We start from the raw sequence: 16,266 nt of genomic DNA on the forward strand, positions 1-16,266 counted from the left end.
CTCAGGCAGCATGATGCAAAATCCTGCCTCCAGAAAGCACCGGAGGTCTTTGGCAGAAGGGGAAGAAGATTTGTTTCCTATCAAAACTGCGAAGCAGTTTTAACACACCTTAAAAACCTCTGACATTCAGAGGCATTTAAAAACTTAAAATTTATGTAAATAATTTAAAGAAATAAAAATTGTTAAACTGTAAAATAAAAGTATTAAAATACATTGTCTTAAAAATCATTGCAAATGAATTAAAGCAAAATAATTTTAAAGGAATCATCTAATTTCCTCAGTCTGCAATTTAAGAATCCCCATTGCAATGAATGGGATCGCTGACCCTATGTCAGGTCTGACTTGACATAAGGCCTGACTGCCCACAGTAGTGTGGTCTCTACAGGAGTCCAATACCATTGATGGAAAGATGTTGCAGCATCCCATCCCTCAGGAAATTCTGGACTTAGAGCGGATCCACGTAGGTTTCTGAACTTTATATCAGTACTAGTGGCTGAATGTTGGCTGTTCTCTTTAGAACTGCCAGCCATTGCCAACACAATTTGGCCCATGATGAATGTTTGATTTTCCAAAACTTGACATGCTATGCTGAAAAACACAACCATTGTTCAACAAGGGATCCAGAATTTTATTAACCAGAGTTCAAAAGGGTTTCAAATTCATAATTCTAGCTTATCATTTAATTGGAATTCAGTTTACATTCTAGTTAAAACTTCACATAAAAATGCATAAGTTTAGAAATTTATCCCCGGTTGTTTTGAAGTCAATGAAATTAATTGCAGAGATACAGTTAATGCATGCAGCTCCTGTGTTACTATAGGAATGTTGTGATCAAGCTAAAGAGGCTGCAGAAAAGTTTCACAAGAATGTTGCCGGGACTGGATGGCTTGAGTTATAAGGAGAGACTGGATAGGCTGGGGGGTGACCTAGAGGTTTATAAAATCATGAGGGGTATAGATAAGGTGGATGGTCACAGGGAGGGTGGATGGGTAGGGGAGTCTAAAACTAGAGGGCATAGGTTTAAGGTGAGAGAGGAAAGATTTAAAGGGGACCTGAAGTTTTTCCACACAGAATGGTGGGGATATGGAACGAGCTGCCAGAGGAAGTGATAGAGGCAGGTACAATTACAAAGCTTAAAAGACATTTGCACAGGTTCATGAATAGGAAAGGTTGAGAGGAATATGGACCAAATGCATGCAAAGGGGACTAGCTCAGGATGGTACGTCGGTTGGCATGGATGAGTTGGACCAAAGGACCTGATTCCGTGTTGTATTGGTTTGTTCCCTTTGACTCTCACCAACTTTTACAGATGCACCATAGAAAGCATCCAATCTGGATGTATCACGGCTTGGTACGGTAACTGCTCTGCCCAGCCTTCCCTCCTTGGACTCTGTCTTTACCTCTCGTTGTCTTGGTGAAACAGCCAGCATAATCAAAGACCCCACCCACCCGGGACATTCTCTCTTCTCTCCTCTTCCAATGGGTAGAAGATACAGGAGCCTGAAGGCACGTACCACCAGACTTAAGGACAGCTTCTACCCCACTGTGATAAGACTATTGAACAGTTCCCTTATACAATGAGATGGACCATGACCTCACGATCTACCTTATTGTGACCTTGCACCTTATTGCACTGCACTTTCTCTGTAGCTATGACACTCTACTCTGTGCTCTTGTTATTTTTACCTGTACTACGTCAATGCACTCTGTACTGAATGTAACTGCACTGTGTAATGAATTGACCTGTATGATCGGTTTGTAAGACAAGCTTTTCACTGTACCTTGGTACAAGTGACAATAATAAACCAATACCAATACCAAAGTTTAATGAGGTAAGAGAAACTTTGGTGAATGAAAAGAAGGTCACCTAAGAAATCATAAGCTTGGCCCTTTGAAACTAACAGCTTGTAACAGGAAGGTAACCGGAAAGAGGCACAGAAGCTTGCAGTTTTTCCCATCCAGGAAAGAAGGAGTTTAGATTAGGAGATTGAAAGAAATAAATAAAGTAGAAAAACAACATGCAGGACAAAGCATTTGGAGTTTGGGCGGTACAAGACAGTTTAGAAGAACAACAGGCAGTTATTAAATTGCATTCAAGTATATATAAAGAAAGCAAAATATTGAGCAGACTGGACAATGTTATAAATCCAATAAAAAGTTCCATCTGATTAGAAATTAAGTTCAGCATATTATTTCATTTACAGACAAACATTCTGTCATCCCACCACAAGATGGTGATCAAGCAACAGGGCCATTTCTGTGATTGTGCTGCACAGCACTTTGCCATATCTGACAAGTACACAAGTTCAGAACAGATGTCAATTTTCTGTACTGTTTCAATCAAGGCAACTTGTAACCTGGTAACAGTAAGCAAAGTTGGCACTAGTTATTTGTGCCCATAACCCCGCTCCATTCAGGTTTCCTCATCCTGCAGCAAATGTATCATACCTGTCTGAAATGATTCCACCAAATAATTCCACTCCTAATCTTGTTTCAAAGGGTGTAAATTAAAATCTGAATTTTAGATGCAATAGGAAATACAATCAATCTCCCAATTAATTTTTTTGCAAATGATTTGTCCTGAGCCTTACTGAGACCCATGTTGTATTTCCTGTTTCTTTGAATGCGATTTATGGCAATGATTATGTGGTATCAAAAGTTTGAAAGCTTCTCATGATTCAGCATGTCACCGTATCTCTCTCTCTCTCTCTCTCTTTCATACTTGAAACTAGTCAGTAATTCAAACTAACATCTCAGGTACTTTTCATACTCTTACAGGGACAGAGACTCTCTGGCAAGTTCCACATTAAACAACATGGAAAAAGCAGAGAGCAGTTGGTCACATGATAAATTCTTAAGGTGGTATCAACAAATATTAGATACAAAAAGCACTCTAGAGCCCCATTTCCCGTGTTGTTTTCATATACATCGATTCCCATGCTCCCTTTAAATTCACTAAACCATGTTTCTTGTGCTCCCTTTAAACTCACTGGGTATTGTTTCCAGTGCTCCCTTTAAACTTATTGGAGCCTCACTTCCCACACTGCATTTTAATCCACTGGAGCTGTATTTCCTTTGCTCTCTTTAAACTCACCGAATATAATTTCTAGCACTCCCCTTAAACTCACCTGAGCTGCATTTCCTGCTCTCCCTTTAAACTCAGTGGCCCCGTTTCCTGCACTCCTTTTAAACTCACTAGGGCCCTGATTCTTGTGCTGCCTTTAAGCTTACCAGGTTCACTAACAAATTTCTTATCCGACAGCGTAACATGTAAAAAAAAATTAAACGTGGGTTGAGATACTAATAGCAGTAATATCCAATAATCTGGAAAACCTGCCTGTCTGGCACCTGCAAAGTCTCAAGGCTGCTGCATTATGGGAGCTTCACTGTAATCAGTAATTCAAACTGATACAAAGGGTACTTTATTGGAAGTAAAACTTACTGAAAAAAATTTTGAGGGACAGGATTAATCTACACTTGGAAAAGCAGGGTTTCATTGGGGATAGTCAGCATGGCTTTGTCGGTGGGAGATCCTGTCTGATCAATTTAATTGAGTTTTTTTGAAGAAGTAAAAAAATATATTAATGAGAGCAGTGCAATTCGTGTAGTCTATATGGCCTTTTGCAAGGTCCTACATGGAAGACTGGACCAAAAGGTTGGAGCCCATGGGATCCAAGGCAAGTTGGCCAAGCGGTCGAAGGCGCTGCGTTCAGGTCGCAGTCTCCACTGGGGATTCGAATCCCACTCCTGACAGTTAAGTATTTAGGGCAGGCATGGCAGTGTAGTGGTTAGCGTAACGTTATTACAGCGCCAGTGACCCGGGTTCAATTCCAGCCACTGCCTGTAAGGAATTTGTATGTTCTACCCATGTCTGCCTGGGTTTCCTCCAGATGCTCCGGTTTCCTCCCACATTCCAAAGACGTATGGGTTGGGAAGTTTGGGCATGCTATGTTGGCACCGGAAGTGTGGCGACACTTGCGGGCTTCCCCCAGAAAACTCTATGCAAAAGGTGCATTTCACTGTGTGTTTCAATGTACATGTGATTAATAAAGATATCTTATCTCATCTTAAATTTGATCCATTTGGCTTGGTAATAGGGGACAAACGGTGATGGTGGAGGGTTGCTTTTGTGATCAGAGGTGTCCCTCAGGGATCAGTGCTGGGAACCTTATTGTTTGTCACACACAATAACAATTTGGATATGAATGCAGGAGATGTGATTAGTAAGCTTACTAATGACACAAAAATTGGTGATGTTGATAGTGAGGAGGATAGTCATAAGTTATAGAGGATATTGATCAGCTGCCAAGTTGGACAAAGCAATGGCAGATAGAACTTAATACTGGTAAGTGTGAGGTGATGCAACTTGGGTGGCCTAATAAGGGTAGGGTAAATAGCAGAGCCTTTAGGGAGTATTGAGGAACAGAAGGATCTTTGTGTACAAGTCTATAGACTGCTAAAAGTGGCAGCACAAGTAGATGAGATGGTGAAGATGGCATACAGGATGCTGGCCTTCATAAGGCATCATAGAATATAAGAACAGGGAGGTCATGGTAAAAGTTTATAAAAATCTAGCTAGGCCACAGGTCTAATATTGTGTGCAGTTCTGGTCACTACACTATAGGAAAGAAGTTAATTCACTGGAGCAGATGCAGAGGAAATTTACCAAGATGTTGCCTGGGATGGAACGTTTCAATTATGGATAGTGACAAAATTTTCTCCATAACGGTGATGTCTAAAACTGGAGGAAAAAGGTTTAAGGTGAGGAGTAAAGGGGTTGAGGGGGATCTGAAGAAAGATTCCTTTATCCGAAGAGTGGTTACCATTTTGAACACGATGCCTGAGAAGGTGTTAGAGGCAGATACTCTCACAACATTTAAAGTGTGGATGAGCACTAGCAAGGCATTGTAGGCTAAAGACCAAGTGTCAGTAAATGGGATTATTATAGGTGGGTACTTGATAACATGGACTCCCTGGCTTATTCCAATAATCAAGCAGTTAACAATTCTCTCCGTATGATAAACAATAATAAGCATTTCATAAGCATAGCTGTACAAAAGTATTAAGCACTGTCTGCTGAGGCAATTCTACTGGACAGATACATACAAGTCACAAGCAATGGCAGATATCAAGAGAAAGTGAGTGAACAACCTTGAGGAAGCTTGGAAGGAAACCAGCAGAAATCTACCTGGTTTGATTGTCACATTCGGATTTTGCTTTTCTTCTCACCTGATCTGAGCGATGGGAACTCACCCTTCATCTAAGGTTTTCAACAGTATGAAGAATATATTAAAAAAATGAATAGTAACTCAAACTGCCTTGTTCATTATAGCAGTCATGCAATTATGCCTATCACAAGTAATCATCCTTAATATCCTGGCACCTTCCGTACAGTGGAGAATAACTTAATGACCATGCTGTCGAGGCACACCCCTGAAACAAACTCTTGATTGAATCAAGGCAGAAGAAAAACATTGTATTTATTATAAAATCTAGCATGTAGGTTGATGTCATGCACGATCAAATTTGAACAACAGACTGCTGGATTGGGAACCCCATGAGGTTTGTCACATGCTTTACTCTTCCTTCCCAGCCCCACAAAATACCAAACTCAATTCCCAAGCCTCAATCTTAGAACATAGAACAGTACAGCACAGGAACAGGCCCTTCGGCCCACCAAGTCTGTGCCAACCATGATGCCAAATTAAAATAATCCATCTGGCTGCACATGATCCATATCCTTCCATTCCCTACATGCCTAAATGCCTCTTAAACACCATTATTGTATTTGCTTCCACTACCACCCCTGGCAGCACATTCCAGACACCTACAACTCTCTCTGTTAAACAAAAATTGCCCTGTACATCTTTGAACCTTCCCCCACTCACTTTTAAAGCTGTGCCCTTTAGTATTTGACATTTCTACTCTAGAAAAAAGACGATGACTATCTACCCTATCTATGCCTCTCATAATTTTATAAACTTCTATCAGGTCTCCCCTCCCCTCTGATGCTCCAGAGAAAACACTCCAAGTTTGTCCAACCTCTCCTTACAGCTAATACTCCCTAATTCAGGCAGCATCCTGATGAAACTCTTTTGCACCCTCTCCAAAGCCTCCATATACTTCCTTACCCCTGATTTTAACCCCCCCCCCAAAGTGCAAGTCCCAATTCTCCCAATCATCTAATTCCCTGAGAAAAAATTCCAGAGAACATAAATAAGCTTTCATAATAAAGAGACTGATAGATTCTTAGATATTAAGGGAATCAAAGGATATTGGGTTAAAATCAGTAAAGGTGTGCTGAGATAGAGCAGCCACAATCTTATTGAATTGAGGAGCAGATGCAGGGGGTCAATTGGTGTACTCTTGCTTTTATATGAAAGGCACCTGCATTAAGAAGAGGGATTCCATGTGAGTGGAAAAAACTTGGGATGTCCATGCATGAAGAATAGGGAAACTGTGAACAGAGAAAAAAGTACAGGAAGTTCATGCATAAGGAAGATTGGTTTAATGCATTTTCTCACCTGACAATCCGGCAGGAATCACACACCCAGCCATACTCCTTTTTGTTGAATTTGCTACACCTTTTGCAGGTGTTCAGAGAACAATCCAGACATCGACGTTTGCCGTTCACCAAAAATTGGAAGGGCTCCAGGCAGTGAATGCAATGACCTTCATTAAATTTGGCTTGCTTTGTTAGAAACTTCCTCTTAACCCCTTCTTCCTCAATCCTACATTTTAGTTCCCTGGTCAGAAGGGAAAGGGACAGGGTGAAGATATAGAGAAAAAGGTGAGTGAATCAAAGCAAAAGAAAAAAATTGTATTTATCAGGAAATCTGGCATATAGATTGATGCAATGCATAATTCATACTCCAATCTGATGGTTTTCATAAAAAAGTAAATATTATACATCGAATACAAATTTGTTCCCAAATTGAGGGAATGTAAAATTTACATGATTTTGTGTATTTGTAGGACTGATCAGGAATTCAGATGCAAAATCCTTTAGGATTACCTGACCTCACAACCTCCATTCCTGAGGCATGCATTCAGTGTGTAAAGTTTAACTTAAATTAGGAAAAATCCATTCTTGCGTATGAAAGTGCAATGCATATTCTAAGCAGTCTTTACAATTTGTAGAACCAGAAACCCAAGACAAGAGTTCAAGATACGTGTCAGATGTAGCTTTAAATTTTAAAAGATTGATTTTTGGAAATGTCTGGGAGTGCAACATGCATTAAAATGTAAAATATTTAAATATTTTGCAGGTTATTCCATAGCATACACCATTATGAATTTGTGTTCTGCTTTGGTATTCTCAGTTTTGATTTAATCCCACTTCACAGTTATATTTTTGATACCAATTTTGGAGATATTTCTTTCAAATTTATTAAAACGGTCCTTGAAGCTTTTTTTTAAGAAAAGCAAAATAACCATAACTACAACTTTTATGTCCTTCATAAGTTGTCCTGTTAATTAAAGGTCCCATCAGGTCTGGACAGATTGGTCAGTCAGCTGAATGGTGAAGCTGCAGTCTGAGTATAAGCCCTACCTGACACTTACTCCCCATACTCGCTCACTGCAAATGAACAGACCAATTTCCTCAAATAATGGGATATTTTCCTCCCACACTTGAACTTTCTACAAACTATTTAAATGCATGCAGATTGTATCTTTCAGGTAATGCCTCATGTTTGTTAACCACCTAATTTTCATCTGCTTAGCAGAAGGAGGAAAAGTTTGTTATGTGCGCTTTATTGGTTGTAACAGAAATAAGACGAACATTTACAGACAGGTATTCAGAATTTGCTTACCATTTTGCTTAGTATCTTGAGCTTTAAAAAAAGTAAGAGAACATACACATAAAAGGAACAGCAGTTATCACTATGAAATGAACAAGATTGCAGTTTTGTCACAATTCTAGTTAATAATCCTAAAATCATGAACTGAAAATCTGATTTGACATTATAACTCAGCTATGATAACTCAGTCATTATAACTCAGCTATGATAACAAGAGCTTATTATGTGTTACATGGCAAAGCAAACCTATTGTTAAAAAAACACTTCATCCTCCAATTGACCAAGAGCCACAGGAGATTTGATACTGCAGATACCCTGTTTGATGAGACTTATTGTTGCCTTTTCTAATCCAGGTCCAAAATTAGGTGAGGTCACATGAAGATGATGACATATTGCGAGAGCACTCAGATCCATGATCTGATTTATTGATTGAAGATATTTCCATCATATACAGGCTATTCCAACTTCCATTCCTAGCAGTAATTAGCTGATAAAATTTACTGGCCACCAGACTGCAGGGTAACTGTGGGAGTCCTGCTAATTGGAGGTAGTGCTGTTTGACCTCTGCAGGAAACTAGCAAAGTACCGTGCAGCCTGAACGTCTATCCCCTTGTACTACAGAATCAGATTCCCCCATTCCCACTGCCTGAAGAAGATTGACTGTGTTAACAAGTGGATAGAGTCACATCCACTCGGGAGGAAGCACATCACAAAATTAGAATCTAACCCAACAACAAATGTACAAGCGAGAGTGGTCTGTAAATTCCAACTCCAGCAACAATACAGCTTCCAAAGCATGCACCACTGTAAGGCTGTGCTAATATGGATATTGTCAACAACATGTATACATAAGCTGAAGGCTATCAATGAAATCAAAAGGTGAATAAGTGTAAGACTCAAAACTCTTTTGGATAAATTATCAGGGTTTGAATTATTCAGTTTATATTTTTGGTTTATTTCTTTTTTTTTTCCCATTTGTTATCTTTGGCAAGTTGGGTTTCTTTGGTTCTTTAAAAAATACTTCAGGCAAACATTTGATTTCTGTAATACATTGCAACTAAATTAGTAATGATAATAATGATAATGCCTGCACATTCAGTCACTCAATTCTACCCACGTTTTAACAATTCCATAAAATTTTCCCCCAGAGTTACTTCACTTGAGACAACTCTATTCTATTCCATTCATACATCATTCAAATACGATTGATCACTAGTCTATGCATAAAACTGTTAAACAAAATGCATGTTTGACATTATAAGATATATTGCCTACATAGATTTATTGGAGTAAAAATTACAATTTTTTCTAAGTAGGTCTTTGTGTTTTGGTTATCTTTTAAAATTGGGAAAAAAATCAAGCCCTAATTATCTGTAAAAGATGGAAATGTCATTTGATCATAATTATTAGCAATGCATTAAAGACACATGTTTTCAGCAGCATGAAAAAAATTAGTCTGCTTGCATTAGCCTACTTTGATTGAATTCAGCACTATCTACCCATTTTCTCACACTCAATGTCTTTTTTATGTACAGATACAACCTAGTGGGTATTGGGTCTTGCCCACATTTATACACACAGCTTCAATGCATTACCGTGGTAATCTAGTACTCCATCCTGTAAACTGTCTCATTCCTACTTCTGCCTACTGGTAATTTCATGCTCCATAACAGTACGAATTTACTTGAATCTTCTTTGCCAATTTCTTTCATAATCTTAAAAACCTTAATTAGGCTTCTTCAAAGATGCCTCTTTCCCAAACAAAGCAAGCTCTACTTACATGACATTTTATCACCATCCTAATATCTGGACTCATTGCTATTGATTTTGTACCCTCTTTATATGCCTTTTTTTAATATGAATCCTAAAATTAAATTGCAAGAGATTTTGTTTTCTGCTGTACACTCCATATGGTTGTAGCTGTCACTTGTATGGTGAAATATGAATATAAAATCAGTTGTCACAGCCACAAAGGCAAAGTTGCTACTTTCTGTGAAGCCTCCATCTTGTCAGATTTGACCTGTTATATATTCTGTGAAGCCTCCATCTCTCAGATCTACTTACATTTTGTAACAATGTCCGTAAGGAGTTTGTACGTTCTCCCCGTGTCTGCATGGGTCCTCCCACATTCCAAAGACGTACAGGTTAGGAAGTTGTGGGCATGCTATGTTGGCACCGGAAGCATGGTGACACTTGCGGGCTGCCCCCAGAACACTCTATGCAAAACAATGCATTTCACTGTGTGTTTTGATGTACATGTGACTAATAAAGATATCTTATCTTACCATGGCTGAGGCCAACTTTCTGGGAGCTGACAGCTACAATGTGACAAAAAGATTGTTTCTTTTTAGTAGAATAATTTGCGAAGATAATTAAATCTTTGTGAATTATTATTTTTCCTTATCCTGTCCTTAACTAATGTTTTACACAGAAAAGCCCACTAAGTGATAATCAGGACAGGTAGCCTGGCTAATTTTGCACATCCTTAACCCATTGTATGACACTTAGGGCAACTCTTATTACTATGGTAGCTGACTCTATCACAGACTGGGAGTTGCATCCAGGACCCTTCTAAACTGTATGGCATGACTGTACTAAGGTGCCACACATTAGATTATTAAACAAAATTAGGGCACTTGGCAACGGGAACAATACATTGGCATGGCTTATGGATTGGTTAATGGAATGAAAACATAATGGGAACGATGAGTTTGTACTGGAGAGGGTGCACAAGAGATGTACCGGGATGTTGCCTGGAACGGAATGTTTCAGTAATGAGGAGAGACCGGATAGCTGGGTTTGTTTTCCTTGGATCAGAGGAGGCTGAACGTGGACCTGATAGGCTTACACAAAATTGTGAGAGGTGTAGCCAGGGCAGATAGTAAGAAACATTTTCCCATGGGAGAGGCACCTAAGAGCAGAATGCATAGGTTTAAAGTGAGAATCAAGAGATTCAGAGGGGATCTGAGAAAGGAATTTTTCACCCAGAAGTTGGTTACAATCTGTCTGAGAAGGTGGCAGAGGTGGGTACTCTCATAACATTTAAGAAGTATCTGGATGAGCACTTGAAGTGCCAAAGCACTGCAGGGTATGGACCATCAAGTACCTGTCTACAGCAATCCCACTTACCAAGTGCTGGTAAATGGGATTAGTGTAGATAGGTACTTGATGGTCTGCATGCATGTGGTGGGTTGAAGGGCCTGAAGCACAATAGTTACAGTCTCCCAACCCTTTTTGGGTCGGGAGGCTGTAACTACTGTGGGCCATAGCAATTAATACTTTGACTTGGATGATGGGATCAAGTGTAATATATCGAAGGCAAAAGATATAGGTTTGCTGATGACATGCAGATGTGTACGGGTGTGATGATATAGTGAGGCTTTAAGGAGTTACAGACATACTAAGCCAATGGGCCAGGGCGTGGCAGAGGGAATATAAAATGGAAAATGGAAATTGGTTGATTTCTGAGAAAGGTAAAAGATCGACGATGATCTAGTCAAGTGGCCAAGTCCAGCTTCTATTCCTTATGTTCTAATTGAGCCACTAAGTCATTATAAAAAAAATTAAAGGCTAAATGCCAGAAAAGAAACAAATTTAACTTTACATAGTCATGCAGTAAGAAGATGACTAATTCCGAAGTTGACATTTTGTCCTATAAACTAACAATACACAGTTTTAAGGACAGAATGAACAAAGCACTCTCTGTTATAGTAAAACATTTGTAAGCAGATAAATCACAGCTAGTCACTGAGATGTAACATTTACAAAACCTTATGATCCATATCCTGAGGACATGGGAGCTTAAATCTGAATACCTCTGAAGACTTGCAGGAATTGTGATGGGTGATTGGGTTGTACCCATTCAGTGTGAAGCAGAGAGCATGCTGATTTAGTGCTGCCTGCTAATTACAATAATTGCAGCATCCAGCCTGTGCTACTGTGCTGTTCATTAACCAGACAGTTTAAGTCAGCCTGCAAAGAAGATAGGAGTTGAGATGTTGCAAATTTACAAAGCACTGATTAGGCCACACTTGGAGTACTGTTTGCAGTTCTGGTCGCCATGCGATAGGAAGGATGTGATCACATTGGAGACAGTGCAGAGGAGATTCACCAGGATGTTGCCTGGATTGGAGGACTTTAGTTATGGGAAGAGATTGGATAGGCAGGACTTGTTTTCCCTTGCCTGGAGTGAAGGAGGCTGAGGGGTAACCTGACAGAAGTATATATGATTATGAGAGGCACAAATAGGGCAGATAGTCGAAATCCTTTTCCCATGGTAGGGGTATCAAAAACAAGAGGGCATAGGTATAAGGTGAGAGGAAGGGGTTTTAAAGTGGGCCTGTATGTTTTTTTTTTACATAGAGAGTGGATGAAATCTGGCACGTGCTGCCAGAGAAGGTGGCGGAATCAGATACAAATACTACATTCAAAAGGCATTGACACAGTCACTTAAACAGGCAATAGGCATAGACATTTAAACAGGTGCTAATCCAGGCAAATGGGATTCGTGTAGATGCCCACAAAGGTCAGTATAGAAGTGTTGGGCTGAAGGGCCTGTTTCCGTGCTGTACACTCTATGACTCTCTCTCTTAAAAGTCTGAAGCGGGGGTGGTGTGGCGCGAGGGTTAGCACTGTAACTGGAGTAGAAGCTGGCAGATGTTTTGCAATATAGGAATGGTGCAACATGGGCCTCAGTGGGCTCTGCTGTTTATAGACGTTGCATTGGAAGCTTTGGTGAAGGATTGCAAAGGCAAGAGAAATGTCTTCTACCCTCTAGGAGTCAGGAAGCACTTCGGACTCACAATTTGAGGAAAAAGTGAACAGAACAGCTTTTGCAATCAATATTTGGAGTCATACAGCAATGATTTAATGCAATGCTGCAAAGGTTTAGTGATGAGGAACACATTATAGTCCATTCCTGGGTTAAGAACGCCCAATTTAGGGACACCTGTATATATGAATGAGCTCCCATAATGTTATTAAATTCAGAAGTCCAGACTTTGCTCTGGTTCAAATTCCTTTGCTTCGGTTCAAATTCCTTTGCTTCTCTGTGCCCTCTGTAGTGCAATCCTTTCTTCAAGGTGGTGACCAGACCTCTAGCATGGAGTACTCTAGGTTATACACGTTATAGAATCCTTACTTTTATATGCCACTGGTTTCAGTTAAGAAAGTATTTCTTATATTTTCTCAATAACCTCATCTACAGTACGTGTCCCACTATCTTCATTTAACATAAACTCCAATCTTCCTCTCTTTCTTTAATTATCAATCTCAAATATCAACCACTTTGTTATTAATACTCATAAATCCAGGCAGCATTTGCAGACAGAGAAGCAGAGTTAACATTTATCATGAAAGGTTATCAGCCTGAAAAGTTAACTCTATTTCTCTCTCCTTTGGTGCTGCATCACCAGCTGAGTATTTCCAACATTTTCTGTTTTTATTTCAGATATTTGGCATCTGTAGTTATTGGTTGTATTTTAGTTATATGAATCATTCTGGTATATGGTTTGGGTTTATTTTACGATTCCCTGCTTAGTTAAAGTTTTATCGAGCTTACATTTTCCTGAAACATATTTTTGAGATGAAGAAAATGGTAATGTGGCACCATTTTTAAAGTTTTTGCTACAGGAATGGATTGAAATGCCTGTCTAAATATCTCTCATCCATTGTGACTGTATCTGATTTTACCACTCTCTGTGTAAAAAACTTTCCTTTCAAAACCCCTTTAAAGCTTCTTCCTCAAATCTTAAACCAATACCCTCTTGTCTTTGATACCCCAACAATGGGAAAAAGATTTTTACGAAGCACTCTTCTATGCCTCTTATAATTTGTCACAATTGTGCACAGTAATCCAGGTGTGGCCTTATCAACTCCCTGTCAAATTGTACAAAACTTCCCTATTTCTTAACTCCAACCCCTTTGCAATAAAGACCAATATGCCATTTGCTTTCTTAACTATTTGCTGCACCTGCCTAACTTTTTGTGATTCATTCACAAGAACTCCTAGATTCCTAGCTTCACTCATTTGCAGTTTCCTTCCATTTAGATAATAGCTCAATTTAACTTTCTCACAATAAACTGCATTTGCCAAGTTTTCACCCACTCACTTAACATACTTATATCCTGTTGCAGATTCACAATATGCTCATTGCAGCTTCCCCTTTCACCTATTTTCGTGATAGCAGCAAATTTGGATTACTTACATTATGCTCTTTCCTCAGGGTCATTTATATGAACAGTAAATAATTGAGGGCCAAGAACTGATCTCTGGGGTACTCCTTTAGTTACATCCTACTAACCTGAAAAAGATCCATTTATTCCAACTCTTTGTTTTCTATGTGAAAACCAATTTTCAATCCACACTAACACACTTCCTTCAATGCCATGAGTGTTTAACTTGTGCACCAGCCTTTTATGTGGCACCTTGTCAAACTTCTTCTGGAAATCTAAATGAACCACATTTACAGGTTCCCCTCTGTGACTCTGCTTGTGACATCCTCATAGAGCTGAATCGAATTTGTCAAACTTGATTTGCCTTTTATGAAACTACGTTGACTTGGTTTGATTATATTTAGCTTTGATCCGTTATTCAATTTCTGGATCTAATCTGGAATTTCAAATATTGTGGGGACCTTTTTTGAACTACTTTCAAAACCATTGATTTGGTGCTTAAAGTACAGATATTGGCTAATACTATTATGTCTTCAGGGCTTTTTTTTTGTTTTTTTTCAACCAAACAGCTTTGGTCTTGGTAGCAGGTTTAGATTTTTTTAATAATAAAATTATTCCAATTTATTAATATTAATTAGTTATCATTTCTGTTTATCAATATGAGATATTGTGATTTCAAGTGTGACTCAATAAATGTATTTTGTAACATTTTGTTTTTTCTTTTGTTTCGCGTACTTTGTATTTTCTATCTGGAATTAATAAAAAATATTGTAAAAGAAAGATTATATTCAGTTTTCCTACATGATTAGCTGCTTGTTCTTTGAATATTGACTCCAGTAGATGTTACACTGGCCTATAGTTTTCAACCTATTGTCTTCCCCCCATCTTGAAAAAGGGAGTCATATTTGCAGTACACTCGGTACCTTCATCCAAGTCATGAACACAGTTTACATATAGTTGAGGCCCCAGCACTGATCCCAGTGACACCCTAGTGTATACTGATTTTCAGTTAGTTAGCCACTCCCCTATCCATGCCATTGATCCGGTGGGCTCTCATCTTGTGCAGTGACATATTATGTGGCACCTTATTGAATGCCTTCTGGAAATTAAAATTAACCAAATCTACTAGTTTTCCTTTATCCAGTTTGTTATATCGTCACGAATATAGCAGATTTGTCAAACATGATTTTCCTTTCAAAAACCATGTATCTCTTCTTGATTGACATGATTTTCTAAATATCCTATTATTACCTTAATAATAGATTCCAACATTTTCCCAGATACTAGGCTAACTAGCCATTAGCTATTGTTCTTTCTATCTCCTTTCTTTCCTGAGTTGTGGTGTTACATTTGTAGTTTTCCAATCCCCATCTGCAACTGGCTTCTAGACTTCCTGACTGGCAGACCTCAGTCAGTTAGAATTGGGCATAACATTTCATCCACCCTGACCCTCAACACTGGTGCTCCCCAGAGTTGCGTGCTCAGTCCCCTGCTCTTCTCCCTGTACGCCTATGACTGTGTGGCCAGATACAGCGCCAACCCGATGATACCACTGTTATCAGCTGGATCAACAACAATGATGAGATGGAGTACAGGAAAGAGATTGTGAATCTTGTGTCATGGTGTCAGAACAACAACCTAGCCCTTAACGTCAGCAAGATGAAAGAGCTGGTTGTTGACCTAAGGAAGCAGGGAGGCATACACAACCTTGTCCTGATCAATGGAGCTGCTGTAAAGATGGTGGACGGCTTCAAGTTCCTTGGCATCCATATATGAGCAACTTCACACTGATGCTGTGATCAAGAAAGCACATCAGCGTATTCACTTTCTTTAGCATCTGAGAAGATTTGGCATGTCCATGAGGATTCTCTCAAACTTCTACAGATGCGCTATAGAAAGTTTACTGATGAGTTGTATCTCAGCCTGGTATGGCAACTGGACTGATGGAACCTGTAGAGAGTGGTGAACACACCCTAGTCCATTATAGGCTTGTCACTTCCATCCAGTCCATCTTCATGGTGTGTTGCTTCAGGAAGGCTAAAAACTGATAGTCATGGTTTAAGGCAATTTCTTTACAACATTGAACATGTCAGTGAATTGTCTGAGTTCCTTGAGCATTAATTGAAGATCTCACCTGATACTCAAGACAAATCTCACTTAAATGACACAAACCTGCCACTTGGCATTTAGTTTATTGCCTAAAGTGCTAAACCACTGGTGAACATTATCAAGTTTTTTTTTCTAGATATATTCATCAATCATTCAACACTGTAATAGATTTGACACATAG

At 39.2% G+C, this 16,266-nt stretch overlaps 1 protein-coding gene across 1 annotated transcript in view; it reads right to left on the reverse strand.

Annotated features, from left to right (window-relative positions):
- LOC127585077 (melanophilin-like) overlaps positions 1-16,266 on the reverse strand; it is a 94,586-nt gene that overhangs the window by 65,460 nt on the left and 12,860 nt on the right. The window contains 1 exon segment of the mRNA XM_052042648.1: positions 6,525-6,746. Within this exon segment, the coding sequence (XP_051898608.1) occupies positions 6,525-6,746 (222 nt within the window).

Source organism: Pristis pectinata, chromosome 1, assembly GCF_009764475.1.
Source record: "Pristis pectinata isolate sPriPec2 chromosome 1, sPriPec2.1.pri, whole genome shotgun sequence".
NCBI lineage: Eukaryota > Metazoa > Chordata > Chondrichthyes > Rhinopristiformes > Pristidae > Pristis > Pristis pectinata.